Source organism: Mobula hypostoma, chromosome 10 (assembly GCF_963921235.1).
Source record: "Mobula hypostoma chromosome 10, sMobHyp1.1, whole genome shotgun sequence".
Lineage (NCBI taxonomy): Eukaryota > Metazoa > Chordata > Chondrichthyes > Myliobatiformes > Myliobatidae > Mobula > Mobula hypostoma.
Window position 1 is genome coordinate 52437342 of NC_086106.1, and position 26342 is coordinate 52463683.

At 43.5% G+C, this 26342-nt stretch overlaps 1 protein-coding gene across 9 annotated transcripts in view; it reads right to left on the reverse strand.

Annotated features, from left to right (window-relative positions):
• The window catches only part of LOC134352900 (muscleblind-like protein 3), a 190321-nt gene that overhangs the window by 21529 nt on the left and 142450 nt on the right, over positions 1-26342 (reverse strand). Inside the window, exons 5-9 of one of the 9 annotated variants that reach the window (XM_063060485.1) lie at positions 19012-19248; positions 12033-12086; positions 8621-8771; positions 7005-7040; positions 211-299 (exon numbers count right to left, since the gene is read on the reverse strand). In XM_063060485.1, coding sequence (XP_062916555.1) covers positions 211-299; positions 7005-7040; positions 8621-8771; positions 12033-12086; positions 19012-19248 — 567 coding nt within the window. The remainder of the gene's footprint in view (positions 1-210; positions 300-7004; positions 7041-8620; positions 8772-12032; positions 12087-19011; positions 19249-26342) is intronic. The other 8 variants (XM_063060489.1, XM_063060487.1, XM_063060486.1 and 5 more) reach the window with 8 other exon arrangements.

The window sequence follows — 26342 nt, forward strand, 5'->3', positions numbered from 1 at the left end:
TCAGGGAAAAATAATGTCACTAAAATTATGCATAGCTACTTCCAGATTGTAACAAACACTGAAGTTGCGACTGAAGAATACTCAACTTTAAACAACTTTCCTCGACTTAAACTTAGTAAAACTGAAAGACTTTGAATTCTGTGCTGATTTTAAAGCAACAACTCACTTGGAGCAAGAAATGTCAAATAAAAGCTATTTAAAGAGCCAAACCTGATTGGCTGTTGCTGCGAAGGGAACGTTGGTGGCAGGTGTTGTTGTTGCAGACACAGTGGTAGGCGTAGCGCCGTGCATCATGGGTACTTTCAGTAGGGGACACCATGGAAGCAACAAACGGGAAGGGTGTAGCGTTATGGTGACCATGGCAACATGTGGTGTGGATTGCAGGCGTGGCAGGTATCACAGCAACAAGCCATGTGACATCATCATGAAGGGTGATACCAGCATGCAATCACAGTGCAAAAAGCAAGACAGCATTGAAAGAAATAAAAAAACAAAAGAGAAAAAAAAGAGAAAGCTTATTACAATTGTAATTAAGGAGAACTTAAAACACTCTAAAAGACTTTGTACATTATCAGGCACATAATGATGTATTTGTGCAATTATATAAAATAAAACACAGACTTTGAAGCAATGTATTTAACAGGTACTTGACAAAAATTTTATCTGAAATTTTCTAGACACAGTTAACAATCCCAATTTAGTAGTTCCTTATTAAAATTAATTAACTGGAAACACACTAGAACTAATTACATTCTATAAGGAAAGTGGGGGTGTTTATCAAAGAAAGGAGACTACTTAGTTTCATTTTTACTGAATCCTGAATGAGAACAATCAAAAGTCAGAGAATATCTTTATTAACCTTGCCTCTCATTACCTCTTACGCACACACACACATATACAAACGTGCACACAAAACACATGTGGATGACCATATACACAAGCACACACATGCATGTTTATACAAGCACATACATATTTGCACACACAGAATGCATTCACAGATATGTATACAAGTATGCACAAACACACACACTCAGGAGCCGTTCAATGAAAGGTCCACAAACTGATCCATGCCTTATTGTTGGTAGCTGCAGCATGTATGATTAGACCCAAAGTTCTGCCTTTTTCTGCTCTAAACCTCTTGCTTTGCAGGCCCCAGCCACAGCAGTTCTAATCAAACTTGGGTAGCTGTCTTATTCTCTCAGAGACTCAATGTTGGGGCTGTACCTAGAGTTATTTGCCCATGTTAGAAGCACCCCATGAGTCCAGATTGCATTGCTTTTGCTCTAGTACTCAAGTTAAACAATTATTTTGGAATAAAATCATAACTAGAAGAGAGAAAAAAACAACAGAGTTAATGTTCCAGGTGAAGATGATGAGAAGTTACTAACCTGAAGTCCTTGCTATTTTTCTCTCTCTCTCTCACTCTCCCCCACCCCCACAGATGCTGCCTGACCCAGTGAATATTTCCACCATTTTCTGTTCTTCATTTTTAATTGATAGCAGAGGCAGTACTGGCAGTCATTTTGCTTTTGGAATTATTTTGAATCTCCTGAGATTCCAGTTCCACCCTGCACTTGTGCACAGTTGCCTGTGGTTTATACCAAGCAGACTTGGGGGGTGGGGGGCCTCTGGATCTATCTTCCCTGTCCATCTGACACGTCTGATTTCTCAGACTGCTCTCTTCAAATCCCACATGGATCAGGATCAGAGGAAGATTTGCTATCAAATCATTGCTCCTACAGTTTCCTCTGCAAGACCACCCACCCAGTCACATGGCACCCTGAACTGAAAATATACCACTATCTTATGGTACAGCTCTGTCATCTGCACTGTGCTAGACAATCAAGCAAATTGGTGAGCTTCTACGCACTCAGCCCTGTCTGGGCATGTGTATGGAGTTGGCATGTTCTTCCTGCGAGTGCCTGTGTTTCTCCCAAGTGCTCTGATCTCCTCCTACGTCACCTTGATAACAGGGCGGTGCACATTTCTCCTGGTGAGGGGTGCTGGGTCTGGTGGAGGTGAGGGGTGTTAACAGGAGTGTGGGGAGAATCAAATGGTGTGAGTGCAGGACTTGTGGAAATGTGTGTAGTTGATGTCCGGTGGCTCTACGACTACATCAGATAAACAACTCTTGTTCCACAACAGAGCTCTGCAGGTGTTAGAGGGAGTAATTTAAGTCAGTCAATGTTTGGGGTGAGGCATTACCATTTACACAACTTATTTTCACAAGGGATTGAAACTGGGTGTTATTGCGACTGTGACACGGCTTATGTTGGTTATGTTAAAGCTGCTCCTCACCCAGGTGGAACTGAACAGGACAATTCCTAAGTGTTAACTTGGATACTAGTGTTGGCACTAGTATTGGTACTGAAGTGGGGCATATATCGTCAATGAGCAACAGTGAGACCAACTGCAACAAACAATTAGCTAGAGGAACTCAGCAGGTCTATCAGCATCTGTGGGGGGAGAGATCTGTTGACAATCCAGGTCAAACCCTGCAGAATGCCTTTCCTCCCACAGATGCTATTTGACCCACTGAGTTCCCTCGGGAGGTTGTTTGTTGTTCAAATTCCAGCATCTGCAGTCTCTTTTGTCTCTATTCTGCCACAGGTAACTGAGTGGGAGCTTGAATATATCCAGGAATGGTGAAAACAGTGGAATTGTGTTCCTGTCTAAATCTAATTTGCTCAGCCATATACCTAGTGTACAAAAAGAGATGTGCATTCAGATTCCTTTGTCTGTCCCTCCACAACTCATCCTGCAGAGAGAGTGGGTCCTAAGACTATTGGCCTCCAGTCCCAGCTCAACTTGATATTTTCCTCCTGTCAGTTTCTGTTTTCATGCAGTCACTGTCCATCTATAGAACTACAGAGTCACACAACACATAGACCACCATGTCCATGTGAACTATCAGATGTCCATCAATACCAGTCCCCTTCACCAGTACTTGATCTGTAGTTCTCTGTGCCCTCGACAACCTAAGTGCTTGCCTGGATGCTTCTCAAGAGAGTCCCTATCTGCATCACCTAACCAGGTAGCACAATCTCGATTCCAACCAAAAATATCCCCACAGGTCCCCTCAAAACTTCTTACCTCTCAACTTACACCTCTTGTTTTGGACACTCCCCACCAAGGGAAAAAAACAGCTATTTACACCCCTTAGAAAGTTACATAACTCTCTTCAGTTACCCTACAGCCTCCTCCTCTCCTGGATAAGCAAATCCAGCCTATCCAGTTTCCCCTTATAACTGAAACACTGCAATCTAGGTCACATCCTGGTGAAACCCCACTGTATCCTCTCTGGTGCTGTTACATTATTCCCTACCGTGTGACAAAGCAGAACTGTGCACAATCCTGGCTAATGTTTAATAACACTGTCATATGTATGATGTCCTTGTCTTATATTTCATGATAGAGTTCCTGAGGCTATATCACACCCTCTCACATTTCCCCCCTCCTTGCTCTGACGATAACTGTTCCAAGTAAAACAAACTGAACTACATCTTAACGCAAACATGAGGCCTCCATGGCCTCGGCCTCCTCTACTGTAAAGATGAAGCCACACTCAGGTTGGAGGAACAACACCTTATATTCCGTCTGGGTAGCCTCCAACCTGATGGCATGAACATTGACTTCTCTAACTTCCGCTAAGGCCCCACCTCCCCCCTCGTACCCCATCCGTTATTTATTTTTCTTTTACATTCTTCTTCTCTCTCTCCTTTTTCTCCCTCTGTCCCTCTCACTAAACCCCCCCCCCCTTGTCTTTCTTCCCGGACCTCCTGTCCCATGATCCTCTCGTATCCCCTTTTGCCTATCACCTGTCCAGCTCTCGGCTCTATCCCTCCCCCTCCTGTCTTCTCCTATCATTTTGGATCTCCCCCTCCCCCTCCAGCTTTCAAATCCCTTACTCACTCTTCCTTCAGTTAGTCCTGACGAAGGGTCTCGGCCTGAAACATCGACTGTACCTCTTCCTAGAGATGCTGCTTGGCCTGCTGCGTTCACCAGCAACTTTGATGTGTGTTGCTTGAACGACACCTCACCATTTTTCTGAATATTTGATGACAAAAATAGGCCCATTTTGTAGGAAACGATTAGGACCCAGAACCTGGCTGTGAATTTGGCCTCAGTTCCTAGAAGGGCGGGTATAATTGGCATATGAGATTGCTATCAATATGCCAATCCTCTACCTTCCTTCAATAAGACAGATGCTACCTTAACCTGGAAACTACCACTATTCCGCAATGGCCCTGTTACAGTACATGCCATGAATGAACGAAATAAACCCATTAGTTGGACTCACAGGGAGAACAGAGTGTGGCCTGTAATTTGAACCCTTAGAGCTGCTGCCTCACAGAATCAGAGACCTGGGTTCAATCCTGACCTTGGGCGCTGTCTGCGTGGAGTTTGCACGTCTCTCCATTATTACTCTACCTTCCTCCCACACTCCTGTACCAAGTGAACTGGTGGGTTATTTGCCCACTGTAAGTTGCCCCTATTGTGTAGGGGAGTGGTAGAGTCTGTGGGGAGTTAATGAGCTTGTCAGTAGAATTAAAAGTGAGATTAATATGGGATTTGTGTAAGAAGGTGATTGATGTTCAGTATAGACTCAGGGGGCTGAAGGGCCTGTTTTCCCATGATTCCTCTCTCTAACAAAGCTTCTGATTAGCCTGAACTCTTCAGAAAGATCTGTTTCCTTCACACACAAGGCCAAAACATATGTACTTGCATCTCCCCCATGTACTAAATATGCTGGTTTATTGTAATTAAAAGTGATAGCTGATTAGCAAAGGTGCTGGAACTACTGAGAATACATGTAGTTAATGCTTAAACTATAACTGGTAATTAAGGAACCGGAGTAAATCCATAAGGAAAGAGTTGGATATAACCAACTAGCAATATACACCCAGAGCCAGCAGAGCAAGCCTTTGATCCCAGCTCCTGCGGATAGGCTGACACTGTGCAGCAGATTGAGCTACTTCCTCACAGCTCCAGAGACCAGGGGTCAGTCTTGACCTCATGCCCTGCCTGCGCATAGTTTACACGTTATGCTCTGTCCCCTGGCACTCCACATCCCAACCACCAGCAGTTAGCCAAGCTAATAGACCGCTGTACATTACCCACAGTGTACGTGAGTGCAGTGAAGTAAGTGTGGAGTTAATGGACTTGTACGAGGAATACTCTGCAGATTGGGATTGATAGAATTACCTTGAGAACTGGCATCGATGTGTCGATTAGCCTACCACAAAGTTGTAGGGAGAACAACACTGAGAGAGTGAGGATTTGAGTGACATCAGGGGAGATTTGCAAGCAGTTTCTTTCCCATTGGCAAGAAAGGGCGGGTCTGTTATCCTTAAAATTTTTGACTGTAATAGAGAAAGATTTCAAATTCCCTTCCTAAGTAGTGGCACAAGAACTCCAATCCTGAGACTAAAGGCCTGATTTTAGGATTAAACCACAACACAGAAATTGAGCCAAACCATGGTGTGTGAGGCACCTCGCCCACTAGTGGCAGAAGGAGACTGAGAATGCTCTCATAATTAAACTATTCAACAAAGTTGTTAAACTCAAGATCAATAAAAAAAAGAATTTAATGAAGTGTTCCATTGCCATGCCTGTGACGCTTTTTCATACTGACGAAATCTTCTAATTATGCAGAATGTGCTTCACTTCGAGAACTGTCCTGTACTCCACTATGGGAGAGGTACATTGATCTTGCTGTGGGTTCACTGAACATGCACCAAAGGCATGACATTTGACCTGAAGAACCAAAGAACTCTAATTTTGCTACTAAAGGAAAATAACTGCCTTCCAAATATCCTACCACCTAAAATGTAGTCAGCTGCAATACTTCAATTAAACGATCAAATTAAGGAAACGCATGCCCAGTCTCTGTACACCTTCCCAGTAGTTAAGCCTTGTGGCCATCTGCTCAGATGCAGCAGTTCCAAAAATCAGAAGCCCAAGTTTCATTCATTCATGTACAGCTGGTTGGATCTATCACCGAGCTGCAGTCACTGAACCGCTGAGTAGATTCCACTCTTTGGGAACACAGATTGGAGCCAGGCTAACACTTAAAGCACACCTTTGGAAACCAACTGGGGCTCTAGTGAATGAGGCCCCCCCCCACTGCCATTTTGAATCTCCTTATCTCCTTTCAGCTCAAAATCACTAAAGTTATGATGGCAGGCCTTTCAGCCTATTGAATCTATACTGATCATCAACCACCCATTTAGACTAATCCTACATTACTCACATTTTATTCCAGCACAAAGGAGACGTGCAGGGCAAGCTTCTTACACAGAGAGTGATGTGCGTGGAGCAGGCTGCCAAGGGTAGCAGTGGAAGCAGAAATGACAGTGGTGTTTAAGAGGCTTTCAGACAGTCGCATGAGTATGCAGAGAATGGAGAGGTATGAATCATGTGAAGGGAGATGACATTTTCTTTAATTTGGACTCACATTTGACACAGACATGGGCTGTAGGGCTTGGCCCTGTGCTAAATCGTTTCACCTTCTATATCCTACTGTCGGCAACAACAGTCATCTCCTCCCCGACTCTGCCACTCACCTACACAATTTACCAAGGCCAATTAACCTATCAACCCACACGTCTTTAGGATGTGGGAAGAAGCTGGAGCACCCAGAGAAACGTGGAGAATGTGCAAACTCCACATAAATGGATCCAGAATGAACCTGGATCACTGGAGCTGTGAGACAGCAGTGCAGCTGGCTTTGTTAGCCATGTTAGGCTTGAGAAAAGATGAAGTATTGGGTTAGTGCAGGTAACTGTGCTGGGGTAGAAGATCAGCCACCATTTTACTGACTGACAGAAGGGGGAGGAAGGTCTCCTGCTTTAATCACTTCTGTTCTTGTGGGGGGAAAACTGAAATGAAATATTCAGTGAAGCCAACACTTCCAAACACAGATACACAGTGATGTTTGAAAACTTGAAGGAGTTAAAGAAAGATCAAAATGTTTGATAGAGTAACAGCTGCAACCTTACCAACACTTGCAGTGGGAGTCATGCACAATACTGAGCCTGCAGATCATGCAGAGAAGCATGGAGAGGATAAACAAAAGAGAACATTGGTTAGAAACAGTTAGTGTACACACAAACACACACATACACTCTCTCAACACATTATGGCTGGTCGAGTCAGCTTCATTGATTACCTCAGCACATGCAAGGTTAGAGATTAGTTTTTAGGAGCATCTAGATATATCCAATCACAGCATGTTGTTGGGAGATTGTTGTTGGGAGATTGATGTGAAGCAAGAATCAGTTGCATTAGTAAGTGGAGCAATAGAATGTTGCTGGTTCCTGCCCAGAAGATGCAAGATCAGTGTTTACAAACTGCATCTTAATTCACACAGTCTCACTAAGGACACCTAGGGAGTGAAATTGGGTCTGGCTTGGAATGCAGAATTGGAATCGCTTTTGTTGCCCACTGTTTACCATGAGACAGGGCACAGAACCATCCTGATGCAATCCCACGTATTCCGAATCCCAGGCCAAGTCCAATTTGTGTGTCCTGAAAATATCAAAACCACTTGAAAAGCAAACTTTACAACATATCTAAAGTATAGCAGAATTATTTTCTTCAATCCAATTTGCTTACTGAAAATCACATAGAAACGTCCAAACAGAAACAATGAAAAACTTGATGTATAGAACCACGCCAACATTTCTGACTCCTCTTTTACTGGCCTGCAGCTTGTGAGATGGCGGTATTTTTTGGTAAGCTCACCCACATAATTGGGCAAGACCAGGCAGTAAGTGTTGGCAGACTTGACCTGCACGCAAGGAATTCAGTCCTAATGCACTAATGCTCATTCTCAAGTCGTAAGGTAACACATCCATCCCAGGAAGATTGTAGATCATTAACTTGCTTCATCTCAGAACGATGAAAATTAAGCTTGGCTAATGTGGGACAGCTATTCTTGCTCCGACCAAGACCCCACCCATTCCATCCAACAGCAAGCACTGATCTCCTGGCTCTACTTATATCCTAGGACAATCGTTTGTTCCTTATGTGCTGTGTTGTATGATGTGGGCGATCATGGTTTTTCCATGACTATGATTGTTCTACAGAAGTGGTTTGCCATTGCCTTCTTCTGGACAGTGGCCCTAGCCATTATCAATGCTCTTCAGAGATTGTCTGTTTGATGTTAGTGGTTGTATAACCGGGACTTGTGATCTGCACCGGCTGCTCGTACGACCATCCACCACCTGCTCCCATGGCTTCACGTGACCCTGATCGGGGGCTAAGCAGGTGCTACACCTTGCCCAAGTGGGACCTGCAGACTAGCGGACGGAAGGAGCGCCTTACACCTCCTTTGGTAGAGATTTGTTTCCAGCCTGCCACCTATCTAGGACAATACGTGAGATAAGAACATGCCAAAGCTGCAGTGAAAATTACTTCAATAAAATTAAAAAGAAACATTTAATTGAATGTTATATATACTTCACCATGAAATCCTAAATAAAGAGGGCAGTTATGTTAAACGTTAAAACTGGTCCAATAATGCGTTTATGTCGTAAGCCCCAGTAGTGAGGGCACATGATTTCCAAGGCTAAGTGAGAGAATGCATGAACAGCGCAAGTGATAATGGACTAACCTGTTGGGATGAATGTTGGTTGTTGCAGCTGCACATTAGCTAGAGCCTGTTGGTAGTGGAAAACACTGGGGTTAAACACTGTGGTGGCACCATTGGTTTTTTCAAGTGCTGGCCTCTTTGGTAAAGGTTGGAGAGCACCAGGCTGGAGAGCCTATGGATGAGGGATTGATTAAGACAAGTAGAAAATAAATGACGCATGCACCAAACTATGCACACAAACTTACACCCGCACACACACGCACACGCACCGACGACTGGCCTGTCATTTTCCTGTGACTTGCAGAAGCTAAAGCAAGGCAGCAGCTGAAGCAGACGCCATGGATGATGTGCAAGAGAAGCAAGAAGCCTTCTGAGAATTGAGAGTGGAGCCACACACTCACTTCACAGCGTTTAGCATTAAAACAGGGTACGAGGTTCACCAAGCTTAAGACGCAAGAGGAGGGACAGATGAGCTTCCGTGATGAAATGACAAAAAAAAGTTGGCCCACTTCAGGCTTAGTAACTGAATGTAGTGAAAACTTTAAAACTTCATGCAAGATAGTAAACACAGCTAGGGTTCTCTCTAGGCAGGGGATTAGAAAACCTTAGAGATGTAAAGTCCCAGGGCTTATTTCAGAAAAACACTATTTTTAAACCTCTTAACACTAAATATGAAATCCACATGAATTGAGTACTTGTATTTTCTGTTCAATTTAACACAAGTAGCTTTCCAGAATATTGCTTTGTTAAGGTAAATTTATTTCTCTACAACACACACACACACACACACACACACACACACACACACACAGAAATGCCCACACACTCACAGATTGCCTATATACAACATGATCAACAGTCCTGTAAATATTAACCTTCCAAAGTTGAATGAAGTAAAAATCAAGCTTTACATTAATGGGAGCCCAACAAGCAGCTTCGTGGCAGGGAGCAACAGAAGCAGACATAAATGCCTGTTGTAAAACTGTAGCGCCCAGAAGCCAAGGAGCAGAAATTTGTCTACAGTTACTTTTCAGTGTTAAAACAGGGTTACCAGACTCCTGAAAATGTTCAAGTACAAATTACGAGATGTATTAGTGCCAAATCCAAAGGCATGTGAATGGGCTCCCTCATGTAACACCACTCTATTTCAGGGAACTGCAAGCTCTGGGGGCAAAATTCACCTGTCAGTCATATCTTTTGGCACAGCATTTACTTCAGGAAGATCTTAAAGGGCCACAGATGAATGCAACTGGCAAGGAATAAGAGAGAAGTGGTGGCGGGGCGGGAGGGGGGGGGAGGGAAAACAATGACATCTTGAGGGGCGGGCAACCAGAGGCACAGGCTTCAGAAGAAATGTCCAGGAGCCTGTTCTGGATTGTTTCTGCACAGTCCAGGACAGGTTTGCATCAACAGTCCAGAAAAGAGCTTCTTTGCACAAAGGGCACTTGTACCAAGAAGTTGCCCAGGGAGCAGGAGTCTGTAAGGGTATGGATAACAGTCTTACATGGCTGCATTTTAGGGAGCTCTCAATGCAGCCAAAGCCCCTTCCAAATGAGAATCTCAAGTTGCATTAACCAAAAAAAAGGCCAGTTCCCTCTCTGGCCACTGAGCTATTCCTAACTTCTGCCATGCAGCAGGGAGCAGTGCCTCGCCCGATCCTAAAGCAAGCCTTTCAGAATGCAAAGGCACCTGTGTTTTGTTGCTACTGGGGTTTGTCTAGCAAACAAACCTCAATGCCTGCACCACATTTACAGTGTCACCCTCAGGATCCTTGCGGACCATCTGTGCTGTGGAAGGTGCCTCACCTGACACTTTGTTGCTCACCTATACATTCCACAGGTCACAAATAGCTCCACATACAAAGTGGAGAAACCTCCCAGCTTTGGGGAACAGGACTTCTGTATTCAGAGCAGGAAGGGGCAGGAGATTCCAGTGATGGCTTCTCAGAGTGCAAGCATTTATAGACCTTGCAATTGCAATATTGGTTTTACCCATTCCTCATCTCACATGCAAAGATCCTTTTGCAGGATTTCTCATAACATTTATGGCCATTTTATTTTGACGGACAGCCTGCTTAAACTCTCTGGATTCATGACAACTGCAGTCCTGCTTTAGGTTGGCCCAGTCAGCAAAGAATTCTGCCTTTAACTACTAAAATGCTTCCTATAATGTGCACTTGAGCCTTCCACTACATTAACAGCTGGTTCTCCTGTAGTGAATCAGCACAACATGAAGGAAATCTCACTGGAGACAAAGATCCAGTGGTGCATTATTGCTGATACCATTCCAGGGGAGCTGACAGGCAGAAAAAACAGTCACTGGGACATGAAAAACAATGCATCAATAAGACTATTAAAGCCAGGGTTAACTCATGTGTAAGACCGGTTAAATTTGGGTCGATAAATCTGTGCAATACGTTTTTAAATCACTGTGCAGATGAATTTCTTGGCCCAGCCAACCACAGCTAATTTCCTCAAAGGGCACACGTGATAATGGCAAGTGAGATCATTGAGAAACTCAAGAACAAATATCTTTATTTAACTTGTCCGGTTGGAATTGACCAACTCTACTTTATGAATTACAACCTGATGACCAACACTTTTGAGTGTTGAAGAATTGCTGAATTCTATAATGAATAGTTCACCCTTTATTGACAATTTGGCAACCTTTTGGGATTGATCGTGTTTTTTTGGAGGCTGCTCACTAGAACTACATGGCACAGAGATTGCGCCACCTCTTTGATGTCCAAGAGTATCCAATTACTCTCCTCCTGACCTTCTCCAACATCCCTTTTCAAAGATTTATTTAATTCCCTTTTGGAAGTTACTGTGAATCTGCTTCCACTATCTTTTCAGGCCATGTGTTTCATTGTTAATGAAATGTACTGTGATTTCAACCAGAAGGGTAGCATGCCTCTGTCCGGAGTTAATGTATGTAACAGGATTCTACTCTTTATTGCCAACATTGCGTAATAAGGCCAAGCCTGCTTTGGAATGCAGCATCAACTCTTTGATCAGAATTGCCTTCATTCTCTGTACTGTTCAATGCATCGGAAGGTTATTCCAACCCATGTTAAGAAAGACTAACCATCGTATTGAGACTCTTCCTGTTTCCTGTACATGTTTTATTCAATGCTTTAAGGGGATCACATGGTAACCAGACCCAAAAGAGATAGTAACCAAGTTCTTACTCTGCAGAAACAGGTTTCCTGCAGCCACACCTCTTTATGTTGAACCCTTAGGATATTCCATTGCACCAAAGCTGAACATTCTGAGCAGAGCAATTTCCAACTGCAATGTCTTCAGGGTTAATTACACAACCAGGTCTTCAAGGTTAATTACACCGCCAGGCAAAAGAAAATTTCTCATGCACTCTAACATCATGCTCACAAAAAAAGGCCACATGCAAAGCAAGAAGGTGAAGGTGCAAGTACCAGGTCAAAGGTTGCCTCGAGGGGTCGCTTCAGTGATCTGACAGCTGGCTGAGTCTTATTTAGCAGGCAGCGAGCACATGGATGGCAATGGACGAATGGGATTCAAGCGCATTAACAAAAACAGCAAGCAGAGGTGTGTCATAGGGACAACAATGAGTGTGGTAGGTGGAGAGAAAGAAAAGAACTGAATGCATTATACAACATCTTGAAAGTAACAACATGCTTAACTAAAGCTGATTACTACTGTGGCAGATCAGCAGTTATAATTAAAACAGACATCTTACTATCTACACAGACCATTGTCACATAAAAGATTGGAATCACACAAGGAAAAATATCTTCAAAATGAAGTTAAAATGCATTACATAAACTCAAAGCATTGGATAGGTAAGAGCTTCTGTCCAGGGCATTCTACATCAATGCAGAATATAGAACCAAGAGTTAAGATGAATTTTATTTTGTATGACATGGGCTTTGGTTTCAACAGTATCTGGAAAAAAAAACTGTAGCTCACCCTCAAAAAATATATCTTGCGAATTCACAAACAAGTGGCTATCAGTTAGTATTGCAAATCCATCACTAACTACCATTGTGAAGGTGGAATAAAACGTAATATGACCAATGGGGATGAACATTTTGCCCCAAAATTCTCATTAAAACTGGTGTCAACTTATTTATAAAATCAGTTAAAACTGTGTTAACCTATTTTTTTGTTTGGCAACCCAATTTATTGGACATTGTGCAGATGAATATTCCAGGCCCAATGAAGTTTAAACTGTCACACTCCTTATAGTTTTGCTAGCCAGCAGAGAGGAAATACAGTAGTGGTCGTTCCATTTGTTGATCCAGTGAGGATGATGCAACAAGTGAGAAAAGTTCTTGCAGGAAAACCTACAGATGGGATCATTGTCTCATGACAGGTGCCTTGTATTTTCGGGGGGAAGTTGATGTCGACCTAGGGTAAGTTACTGAGCTGAGGCGTTGTCTGTGTAGAGTTTCTCCCTGTCAACCTGAGGGGGTTTCACCACACTTTCGTCCCAGATCCCCAAAAAAAAGTGGGAATGAGCTGTTGTAAATTGAGTAGGAAAGTTGTAAAATCTGGGGGGAATCGATGAGAACATGGAGAGAATGAAATATAGAATTAATGCAGGATTGGTGAGAATTGGTGACTGATAGCAAGAGTGGACCCAGTTGCCATCCATGGACTCTATGACTACCTCAGCATTATCAGAACAGGAAGGATCTTCTGATTTCTCCCTCCAGAAACTCAGACTAATCAGATGGAGAGATTATGGGGAGAGGGGTCAGGCAAGGTACTACCAACACATATTTGGAAAGTGATGACATTTTCAGATGATATTGCCTGGGGCAAATGTATGGTCAAGAAGTAGGAGGGATTAAAAATGAATCTCTGGGGAACACGGGTAAGCAAAGCTGTGGAAACAGGAGAAGACATAGCCAGTCATTCTCTAGGTTAAGAATGGAACCATGTAAGTGTAGTCCCATCCAGCCGCAGAATGTGAATGGATACTGGAGCAGCATAGAGTCTTGTGTGTCAAAGGTCACATCAGGAAAGAAAGATAGATCATCTGTACCACTGTTACAAAGGATACCACTGCTAGTTTTCATTAGAGTAGGCAACCCAATTGACAAGGAGCCCTGTATCAAACAGCATGAATTTGGGGAAGATGAGAGCTGGATGTTCTGCAAGTGCTTGCAAAAGCACTGAAGCCAAAGGCTAGTCTTCTGAGTGAACAGGTGATTATCAAGTAACCTGGAGGACAGAAAATCATCAGCAACGTCAAGTAACATAGGGATGAGGAATGGAATCAGAGTGGTTCAGCAAGGTTGAGGGGGCAGAATACAGAGTTTATGCTCAAGCTGAGTTAGTGTGTAAAAATAAACAGAAAAATGTGAGGGATGAGGAAGCATTTCAGCTTTGGCCCAGTGGGTAAGGTTGATGGGTGGGAAGAGGCAGAAGTGTGGATGGCATCTAATATAGTAATATAGTAATAAAAGTACTCCATTAAGTCCTCACACCTGTTAGTGGAAGTGACAGTGGAGGGGACAGAGGAGGCATTTAATAGGAAAAATAAAGACACATTTCTGCTCATGGATGTTTCTGGAACTACAATGTATAATTAACAGGAATAGGAATTGGCTAATCAGCTCTTCAAGCCTGTTCCCTCACTCAATGGATTATCCAATCTTGGCCTCAACTTTCCCACTCTTTCCCCATACCCTTTGACCATAGCCGGCCTCCACCTTGAACGTATTCAGTGATCTAACAAACACATTACTTGGGGCTTAAGAGTTCTAAAGATGCATAATCCTCCGAGTATATAAATTCCTCCTTACTTCCATTCAAAAATTCCAGCACCTGATTCTGAAACTAATTCTAGATGTCTCATTAAGCAAAACATCTTTTCAGTATCTACTCTCAATCCCATGTACTCCTCCCAATAAGATCACCCCTCGTTCTTCTGAATTTGCAGTGATTAAAGATCCAACCTGGTCAATCCATCTTCAAATGTTAACCCCTTAGGAGCAATCTTAGGAAGTAAAAGGAAGACACAAGAGACAGAGTAGATGTTAAAAATCTGGAGCAAGTTTCCAGTTTTAATGAAGGGTGTTGACCTGAGATGTGGATTGTCCATTTTTATAGATGCAGTTTGACCTCCAGCATTTTATGTGTTGCTCATGGAGTAAAATGCCTGATAGTGTAATAGATGCTACAGACAGATCTGCGTGTTACAAGGTAGAACCATCTACCTACTCTATTTTATTTGTTCATCTGTGATCCTAGACTTAAGAGGCAGAGACAAGGAGGGCAGCCTGAGGAGACTACAGTAGTAAAAGGTGGAGCTGGAGATTGAACAAATGGTTCTGTCTTCATTCAAGGAGCAATGCACTATACCCTGCTGCAAGTGCCATCAGGCACCACCCTCCCCAAAGAGCAAAAAAACGAGGAAGACTACAGATGCTGGAAATCCCAGCAACACACACAACATGCTGGAGGAACTCAGCAGGCCAGGCAGGATCTATGGAAAAGTGTACAACCCATAGAGTACTCTTTTCCAAAGATGCTGCTTAGCCTACTGAGTTCCTCTAGCATTTTGTGTGTGTTCCCCAAAGAGCATCACTGAATCCTTCCTCAAATGTTATCACTGCCCTCTTCCTTAGAGACCAACATTCCTCCTCCTTTAAACAGTTCATGTGGAGCACTTTTCCTGTCAGTTCCCAAACTACCTTAGGCCCTTCAGCCTCTCTATAGTGCCTTTAAATGCCAATCTCATTCCTAATCCCATAAAGCCCGAGTCTTGGTCTCCATCCCCTATGCCTGTGTTCCCAGTCTCTAGACAACTCCAAAACTCCAGTGTTCCCCCAACCCTCCAGTCCTCCAAACTCCAACACACTGATCTCAATAGCTCCCAACTCACTTGTGTGCTCTAGAATTTCAAAGCAAGTATTTTTCCACTGAAGAACAATATTAATGCTCTTCCTCGCAGATCAATCTTCTACATCCTATCTCAAATGTCAAAACACTACACCTTAACTCAAGGAAACATTGCCCACTGCATCAATGACCAACATACCCTTCTTCTCCTTAATGTCAACATTCTAACTCTCCTCATCTCTGTATGGAGGACAGCGTCATGCTCCTGTTCAGCTCTCCATCACAGGCTAGTATGCAGGTTGAGTAAGTGATTAAGGAATCTAACAGAATGCTATTGTTTATTTCCAAAGGAACTGAGTACAAAAGCATGGAGGTCATGTTTTGGTTATATAGAGCATTGGGGAGACCACATCAGGAGTACTTTGTACAGTTTTGTTCCTATTTAAGGAAGGGTGTTAATAGATTAGCAGTTCAGAGAAGATTTACTAGACTAATACTTGGAAAAGAGAGATTGTCTTACAAGAAATGGTTGGGCAGGCAAGGCTTGGAATTTGATTGAAACATATAAGACTCCGCAGCTGGATATGGAGAGCATGTTTCCTCCTTAGGGAAAATTTAGATCAAGATGATCACTGTTTCAAACCAAGAGGTTGCCCATGTAAGATGGGGATGCAGTAAGAAATTTTCTCTTGGAGAGCCATAATCTTTGGAACTCTCTTCATCAAAGGATGGTGGGAGCAGTGGCTTTGAATACCTTTAAGCCAGTGGTTCTTGATAAACGAGGAAATCAATATTTATCAGAGGTAGACAGAAATTCAGAACCGCAAACAATCTGCTGGCCGAATAGAGTGGGACGAACAACAACTGTGGCGGAGAAAGAACTGTTGATGTTTCAGGTATAGACCCTTCTTTGGGTCTAAGAGTGGCGAGGAAGGTAGCCAATACGAAGAGGAGGGAGGAAGTGTAAGAGGGGCTAGTAAGTGACAAGTGGACTGAGGAGTGATGAAAGATGATGGACAGATGGAACCAAATCAGAGAGAAGAGAATGAAGGTGAGTGATTATAGGACAGATATTGGCAGGAGCGCAAAGGTTACCAATATGGAAGGTGATAATGGAAACCATTAGTAAACAGGTAAAGGCTAAATGGAACCAGATAAGGAAGGGATATCTAGTGGGTGAAATGTGTGGGTTGTAGATGGATGGAAGTAGGAGAGGGAGGGGGAGGGGGGGAGAGAGAGAGAGAGAGAGAGAGAGAGAGATGTAAATGTATAATGGGGGGCTCAGGAGCAAGGGAAGGGAGACAAAAATGGGAGGACTGGAGGATGGTAAGAAAGAGGGAGTAGGGAAACATAGCAAAGGTATCCTGAAATTGGGAAATTCAATGCTGACACCATTTGGGTTGTTGATTACCAAGGCAGAATATGATATTTTCTTCCATTAGTTTGTATCGAGCCTCACCCCGGCAGTGTAGAAGGCCGAGGACTGATAAATCAGTCTGGGAGTGGGAAGGGTTATTGAAAGAGGAGAGGTGGCATGATAAGCATGGTCGTGTAGGGAATAGCACGATAGTGTAGGGAGTGACATAGTACAGTAGGGTGTGACACAGTAGATTAGGGAGGGACATGGTCTTGTAGGGAGTGGCACGGTGGTGTAGGGAGTGACATGGTGTAAGGAGTGACGTGGTGTAGGGAGAGATGTGGTCATGTAGGGAGAGATGTGGTCATGTAGGGAGTGACGTGGTGGTGTAGGGAGTGACACGGTGGTGTAGGGAGTGACATGGTCTGGTAGGGAGTGACGTGGTGGTGTAGGGAGTGACATGGTCATGTGGGGAGTGATGTGGTAGTGTAGTAGTTCGCGACTGCTATTACATTGCCAGCAACCACAGTCTATTTCCCATGCTGTCTTTAAGGAGTTTATACCTTCTCCCCGTGACCATGAGGGTTTTTCTGGGCGTTCCAGTTCCCTCCCACATTCTAAAGACATATGGGCTAACGCTTAAATGGTCACATGGGTGTAACTAGGTGGCAAGATCAATGGCACATAATATAACTGGGAGCTCGGGACGGTGATGGACAGAGTGCAGGAGCTTAGAGTGGTGTCAACTTGTCTGCGCTTGCTCTTGCTGTCAGGCCACATCAGAAGCCCCTGACATTGGAAGGGGTGTAGGTGAATCTTTGCCCCACCTGTTTGGGGACTTGGGTGTTGATGAAGTAATTCAGAGAATGCAGGGCTGAATTTACAGCCGTGTTCCCACTGAGTGATGGACAGACTCAAGGGGTGGAGTGGCCTACATCTGCTCCAGATCTGTCTGCTCATACACAGCTTTGTGAATAGATAGGGCACGTTACCTAGGGTTGGGACAAATCACTTCAGTCAGGGATGATACAGTTCTGCCAGACCTCCTTGTGGGTGTGGTGATGTGGCCAAGACAACAAATGGCTCCTCTCACTTTCCCCTGCCTCTGGAGATGCCCACTCGCAGAGGGCCTGCAAGAAAGCTTCTGCTCTCTGAGGCAGTCGACAATGAAGGGCTGCCACACTGTCACCCTGCCCACTTGCAGAGATAAGTGATCCAACATCACCAGAAACAAAGGAACAGATGTCCTTCCTGTGGGTTAATTTGCTCAAATCCCAGGATTTGAGATAGTGGACAGAGCAAATCTACGAGTGATACTGGGTATTCCAACTCCACTCAAACATCTAATGTTGACGCTGGGACAATAGATTTTAGTGGTCAGTGACAGCACCTGTTCAATACATGGGGCTCCTTCTCCAAACAAGCTTAAGACATGGGAACTTCAGGACCGCATTGTGACATAGCTAGCAGAGCTGGTGCCTCACAACTCCAGATACCTGGGTTTAACCCTGATCTCCAACACTGTCTCTCCCTTTTGCATCTGTGAGTTTTCTGGAATGCTCCTTTCTTCCCAAGTGTGCCGGTTTGTAGGCTCTTAGGCAATTTGAATTTGGTCCCAGCGTGGTAAAAGTAACTGGCCTGTTTTTGGGAATGTGGAGAGAGTAAGGTGAGGATTAGGGTAAAGGAGAGATGGGTGCTTGATGGTTGGAACAGACTTGGTGTGCTGAAGAGCCCGCTTCTCTGGTTTATTTCTCTATGATTCTGTGATCAAAGCGAACTCAGTACTGAAAAGGATCAAAGGCAGTGGGTTCACCATTCAGCAAACCATCAACAGGCACTATGCTGGAGGAACTCAGCAGGACAAGTAGCATCTGGACTGGTGAAGGATTTCAATCTGAAACATTGTGTATCCATTCCACCCACAGATACTGCTCGGCCTGTTGAGTTCCTCCAGCACATTGCTGCTCTGGATTCCAGTATCTGCAGTCCCTTGTATCTCTCCTGTCTGACCAACACAAGTGTAATTGCTACCCCACCCCCCCCAACGAGTGTTTCAATAGAATAACTCAATGAAGAAAAGGAAGAAGAATGCCCTCTCACGCACATTTGACATATAATCAAGGATTGGACTGTTACTTTAACCTGCTCAAGTTAACTAAGGACTTTAGACAGAGACGTGAAAGTGAGAGTTGGAGGAGGTTTTCCTCCATCTCCAGTTTACCTACCATGGCAGCAGCTGCAGTTTGGTTCACCTGGTGCTGGGCAGCCTTAATCTTGGCTTGCAGATGTGCAGGGGGGTGAAAGTACTTGCACTTCTCCCTTGAGCAACGGCCCTTGATGTAATCCATGCAAACGGTAACTGTGTTTTCATTTGAGTCGATCATTCCCAAATCCATTGGGTGTGCGTAGCGGCAGTCGTTCTCACCCCGAGTACAATTCCCACGCTGAAATTCCCTGCAAACCTAACAAGACCGTCATCAGCAACCGTTCATATATGCCCAGGGATCAAGCAGACTGCCTTTGACTGGCCGACCCAGACCAGGCAACTGCCCCGGCTCTGCTGGCCTTCTAACAGAAGGTGAATTAAATGTAAAACCCCGATAACCCGGCAGCCTCAGGACCACTGTTAGTGTCGGGCTGCACAATCCAATGTTACTCCTATTCATACTCCAACACACTTTAAATTCACTTTTTTAAGATAGAGAGTTTAAAGCGAGTACGGGATACTGGTCCTCAGTGCATTTTAATGGTGTGCAAGAACTGGAGCCTGGTGAGTGTAAATGGAACACAGGAACTAGTGAGTTTAAATGGTGCACAGGTACTAGTGAGTTTAAATGGTGCGCAGGAACTAGTGAGTTTAAATGGTGCGCAGGAACTAGTGAGTTTAAATGGTGCGCAGGAACTAGTGAGTTTAAATGGTGCGCAGGAACTAGTGAGTTTAAATGGTGTTCAAGAACTGTGGCCTGGTAAGTACAAAGGGAGCAAAGGAACTGGGACTTAGGGGATTTAAAGGAAATGGGTCAACAGGGCTTGGGGCATGGTAAGTTTAAAGGGAGAACAGGATGTAGGGTCCCAGTGACTTTAAAGGGAGCACAGATCTGGGCCAATTTACAGCAGCTAGTTATCCTATTGTAGGGATGTGGGGTGAAACTGGAGCACCCCGGGGAAAGCCACACGGTCACAAGGAAAACATGCAAATTCCATACAGACAAAGGTCAGGATCGAACTCAGATTACTGGAACTGTGAAGGAGCAACTGTAATAACTGCAGCACTGCTCTCGAGGTACGGCACAGTACCACGTTAGCTTGGGAGTCTGGATGTTTTACCAAGAGTCACTGCACTGAGATTTGTACTGCTCTGTTACTGAGCTAGGCTCTCCCTCACAACCGTAAGCAGCAGCTTGTTTGGTGACAGTGAACAGAACCAGAGGGAATTGTGCAGAAATTTCAGCAAGCAAAATCTACTTCCCTTCCCAAGAATAAACAGCCCATACTTCACTCTACTTTAAACATACTTCCTTTCTTTTTTTTTAACAAATACATTTTCACAGTGTGATACTAAATGTACAATTTTAAAAAGAAAGGATAGATACAAGTAAAGATTCCCTTCCTGGGAAACTAAGTCTTAAAACTAGATCCAACGTTTTGATACAAAATATAGCAGAGACGAACATCAAATGCTCCTGGAAGATCATCAGGATACTCTGGTCTTCCCAAAGTTTGCGGGCCAAACAGTAAGTGCCAGAAAATACACACCTCTGAAGCTCCAGTTTTTCAGGGGGATGCAGGGACAGATCTACTTTCTCTCCATAATAGTGAAAACGTGACTTTTTTTCTCAATTCCATCTCAGTTGCTGAATTTTACTGCAATTCTCAGCACCTGAATTACATGAATTGACTGAATTCTGTGTAGCTTAATTTGAATAAAGCACCGTAGAAATACTGGAGGAGGATCATAACTCAGAGTAATTAATTCTTATTAAAATTTAAGTTACTATTAAGATTCAGTAAATGTTAGCTGCAGTAAAAGTGAAAAGGAATCTGTAAAATGGTTACATCCAGCATCCTTAACTAATAATTACATTAATCACAATGTATAAACATTTTTGCTTAACTGTGCTACTCTACTGCCTGTCTTGCACACCTATTAGCACAGACCTTTATGGGTGTAGAAGAGCAGGGTCTCTGTCAATTGACAGGTAAGGGATGAGGAGGGGGTTCGCTGAGGCTGGGAGAAACAGTCTAGCATAAGGGAGGTCTGGAGAAGCAGCATCCACACGCACAAAGGTATGTCTCAACCTAACAGCTTGTATCCAATAAAACCGTCTTGACTTGACTCTGCGACACAGTGGCATAGCAGGTAGAGCTGCAGCCCCAGAGCTCCAGAGACCCCGTTCGAGTCTGATCCCTGTAGAGTTTGCACCTTCTCCCTATGATTACATGGGGTTCCTCTGCTTGGGCCTGTTTTATCCCACATCCCAATGACGTGCAGCGCCAATACCTCTGTAAATTGCTCAAGTGGGTAGGTCAGTGGTAGAATCCGAGGTGGGAATGGGAAATTAATGTAGGATTAGTGTAAGTGGTTGATGATTGGCCTAGAGTCAGTGGGTCAAAGGGCCTGTTTCGGAGCTCTATCCCGCTCTGATTTTCCATGGATTTTTCTACCTACACTGAGATTCTGTTAATGTATAAGGGCTCATTATCATCATAAGGGTCAAGGACTGATCAAGTTTCAGAAAGATAATTAACCTGTTTGGTTTCAGTGCATGGTGGGACACCCAGTGGGAGTGTCTGATTCAATCAGCATGCCAAGCCCACCCTGTGGCAGTCGCTGGAGACTGCTATTACAGATTGACAGTAAAGCCCATGCTGGGCTTCGAAGGGGCAATCAGGACCTTCAGCTAATGGGCGGGGGGAGGCTCAGGGAACAGGAAGTGTAATAAATCAGCAATGAGAAAGCAGTGGCCCAGGGCAGTGAAGGGGTGAATGAAAATCAAAGGAAGAAACAAAAACCACAAGCAAGGGGTGCAGTGGTGATTTTACCTGGAGTAAATAACAACACTAAGGAAGCAACGATTAATTTGAATGCTTGCAGCACCGTAACAAGATAGATGAGTGAACAGCACAAATGGAAATAAATGAGATTTATTTAATTACTATCACAGAGACATGGATGGACAGTGATTAGGACTGGCAGCTCAGTGTTGAAACTTATTCTGTGCTCCAAGCAATGAGACAAAAAGGAAGCGGAGGTATATTAGCATTGTTGATCACGGAAGTTATCAGTGTGGCAGTGAGCAGTGAGGTACTGTGATGTTGAATCATTTTGGGTGGATGGAAGGAACAGCCAGGGATACAAGATACTAGGGAGTAATCTAAAGTCGCCCAAACGTTGCCTCAAAGTTGGACAAGGTATAAATGGGTAATATCAAAAGGATGTAAGAAAAGAGCTATAATTATCACACCTGATTTTAATCTACATATTGAATAATATAATCAAGCCAGAAAGATTCTGTGGAAGAGGAAATTGTGAAGTGCACCGGGGACTGTTTCTGAGAATGATATCTTACAGGACCTACTAGAGACAGGTCTATTTTACATCTGGTCATGTGTAGTGAGGTAGGGTTAATAGTGAAGAACCCTCCAGGGAGTAGTGATCGCAACATAGTAAATTCCAGATACAGCTTGAGGCTGAAGATCTTGGATCAAAAATGAGTGACCTCAACTTAAATAAGGGAAACTGCTGAAGTTTAAGAACTGGCAGGTGGAATGTAATGTTGGGAAATGTACGGTCATGCACTTGGGTAGAAGAAATGACAGGGCTGACTATTTTCTAAATGGAGAGAAAATGTAAAAACTGAGACACAAAGGGATTTGGGAGTCCTTCTGCAGGATTCCCTAAAGGTTAATTTGCAGCTTGAGTCTGTGGTGAGGAAGGAAAATGTGATATTAGCATTCATTTCAAGAGGACTATACTTCATACTTTATTGTCGCCAAACAATTGGTACTAGAATGTACAATCATCACAGTGATATTTGATTCTGTGCTTCACACTCCCTGGATTACAAATATTAAATATTAAAAATATTAAAAATAGTTAACATTAGTAAATATTAAAAATTTAAATTATAAATCATAAATAGAAAATAGAAAAATGGGAAGTAAGATAGTGCAAAAAAACCGAGAGGCAAGTCCGGATATTTTGGAGGGTATGGCCCAGATCCGGGTCAGGATCTGTTCAGCGGTCTTATCACAGTTGGAAAGAAGCTGTTCCCAAATCTGGCTGTACGAGTCTTCAAGCTCCTGAAACTACTCCCGGAGGGAAGAGGGACGAGAAGTGTGTTGGTTGGGTGGGTTGTGTCCTTGATTATCCTGGCAGCACTGCTCCAACAGCGTGCGGTGTAAAGTGAGTCCAAGGACGGAAGATTGGTGTTCACGATCTTCTGCAGCTTCTTTCGGTCTTGGACAGGACAACTTCCATACCAGGTTGTGATGCACCCTAGAAGAATGCTTTCTACGGTGCATCTATAAAAATTAGTGAGGGTTTTAGGGGACGGGCCAAATTTCTTTAGTTTTCTCAGGAAGTAAAGGTGCTGGTCGGCCTTCTTGGACTAGAATATAAAAGCAAGGATGTAGTGTTGCGACTTTATACAGACTGGTGAGGCCTCACTTGGGGTATAGTGAGCAGTTTTGGGCCCCTTATCTTTGAAAGGACATTCTGAAACTGGAGAGGGTTCACAAAAAAGATTGAATGGCTTGTCATATGAAGAACATTTGATGGCTCTGGGCTTGTATTTGCTGGAATTCAGAAGAATGAGGAGTGACGTAATTGAAATCTATCAAATGTGAAAGGCCTTGATAGGGTGGATGTCGGGAGGATGTTTCTTATGGTAGGAGAGTCTAAGACCAGAGGACACAGTCTCAGAAGAGAATGGCATCTTTTTAGAATGAAGATGAGGAGAAATTTCTTTATCCAGAGAATGGTGAAGCTGTGGAATTTGTTGTCACAGGCAGCTGTGGAGACCAAGTCTTTATGTATATTTAAGGCAGAGGTTGTTAGATTCTTGATTGGTCAGGGCATGAAGGGATACAGGGAGAAGACAAGAGATTGGGGCCGAGAGGGAAAATGGCTCAGCTATGATGAAATGGCAAGGCAGACTTGATGGGTTCAATGGCCTAATTTTGCTGCTGTAACTTATGGTCTTATGCTATAAAAGTAAAGGCTTTCACGAGTGGGGGTCAAGGAAAGGTCAGTGGTTGGACAGTAGCAAATGCTTAAGCAACTACTTTATAAGGATCAGTGGATACATATCCCAATTCACATAGTGAGATATCTTTCTTGGTGGTAAACAATGGAGGTCAAGCAAAATATTCAATTCAAAGCAAAAAAATTAAAGTGAGAAAAAACTTGTAGTAGACCAGAGGACAGGGGATTTTTAGAAGCCAGCAGTGGAGAATGAAAAATTGAAAGAGACGAGAAAATGGACCATGAGAGGAAACAACAAAAGATTCAACGGCAATACAAAAAGGAAGAAGGTACCTGGAGTTAGTGTGGGACCCAGGAGAAGGAGATGGGGAATTAATAATAGGAAATACGGAAGTGGTTGATAATTTAAAACAATAGTTTGAATTAGTCATCACAGTGGGCTAGTTTCAAATAGTGGACAAGAACTTGTAACAATATTTATCACAAGGAAAAAATTTGGAAAAACTGATTGGTCTAAAGGTAGACAAGTTGCCAAGTCTGGTTTGCCTACACCCAAGGGTTTAAAGGGAAGTGGCTGCACAGATAATGCGGCTATTCGTTGAAGATTTATAATATTCATTCAATTCCATGTGGGACTTGTGAATTGGAAAACCACAAATGTGATTCCTTAGTTCACGAATTGAGAAAGAAAGAAGTGAGAAATCATAGGCCAATTAGCTTAACATTCATTGTTGGGAAGATGCTGGAGTCTATAGTCAACAAAGCCAAGTAAATTATTCAGAATTATTGTTGCAGCTATATAGGACACTGGTCAGACCCCACTTGGAGTACTGTGCTCAATTCTGGTTGCCTCACTACAGGAAGGACTTGGAAACCATAGAAAGGGTGCAGAGGAGATTTACAAGAATGTTGCCTGGATTGGGGAGCATGCCTTATGAGAATAGGTTGAGTGAACTTGGCCTTTTCTCCTTGGAGCGACGGCGGATGAGAGGTGACCTGATACAGGTGTACAAGATAATGAGAGGCATTGATCGTGTGCATAGTTAGAGGCTTTTTACCAGGGCTGAAATGGCTAACACGAGAGGGCACAGTTTTAAGCTGCTTGGAGGTAGGTACAGAGGAGATGTCAGGGGTAAGTTTTTTACGCAGAGAGTGGTGAGTGCGTGTGAGTGGCTACCGGCGGCGGCGGTGGAGGCAGAAATGACAGAGTCTTTTAAGAGACTCCTGGATGGATACATGGAGCTTAGAAAAATAGAGGGCTATGGGTAAGCCTAGGTAGTTCTAAGGTAAGGACAAGTTCAGCACAGCTTTGTGGGCCGAAAGTCCTGTATTATGCTGTAGGGTTTCTATGTTTCTATGTAAAAGTTTACTGTAATTAAGCCAAGTCAATATAGTTTTATGATAGGGAAACTTTGGTTGACAAATTTTCTCATGCTGTTTGGAGATGTAACAAACAGAGATGATCGAGAGGAACATGTCAACATAGTTACGTATTCTGATTTCCTGAAAGCCTTTGATAAGATGCCACATTAAAAAGTTAGTGCACAAGTTCATGGTATAGAGGGAAGTGTATTAACAAGAATTTAAGACTTTGTTGTCAGACAGAAGACAGAGAGTCAGAATGAATAGATTTTCTTACAGACTGGAAAATTGTAACCAGTGGAATGCACCAAGAAACAGTTCTTGGCCCTCACCTATCCGTACTCATGACCGAAAGGAGGGAGCAAAATGTCAAGCTTCCAAGTTACTGTTTGGCAATAATTGGGAGGTACACTATGATAGGATGTATTTACAGAGGACATAGATACAATTTTGAAAGATCAAGGATTGAGTTACATGGGGAGATGGCACAGAAGAGGAATGCAGGGCCGAGTGGCCACTTTTGCTCCTATTTTCTTGTCTGTATATATGGGCCCATTTCTTCTACAACCTGAGGTCACCTGATCACAACCCAGCTTATTTTACTAAATCATTTTCTGAGCAATGTTGCTTTCTGGATACCCACTAGACAAGAGATGGAGCTGCAAAATGCAATAGTCACATTGTGCACCCTTTGGTCCATCAGTGAAGGGAAGCACCTCTTCAGGGCTGCAGGGGTCTACTGAACATCTGTTGTCAGACAGATAATGCACCCTCCTCTCCCTTTACATGTCTCCAGCACCATCCCTCTGAATGTGATGGGCAGGAGGCAGCTCCTCACAACACTGTTCAATTCAAATGTCCTATAACCAGCTCATTTCTCTTGAGGAGGTTGGACAATTTCACAAATACATGCTGAGGGAGATTTATCACATTGTCCTGTGAGTTAGTCACAGGATAATTGGACCAGAGCACTGAAGCAAATCAGAG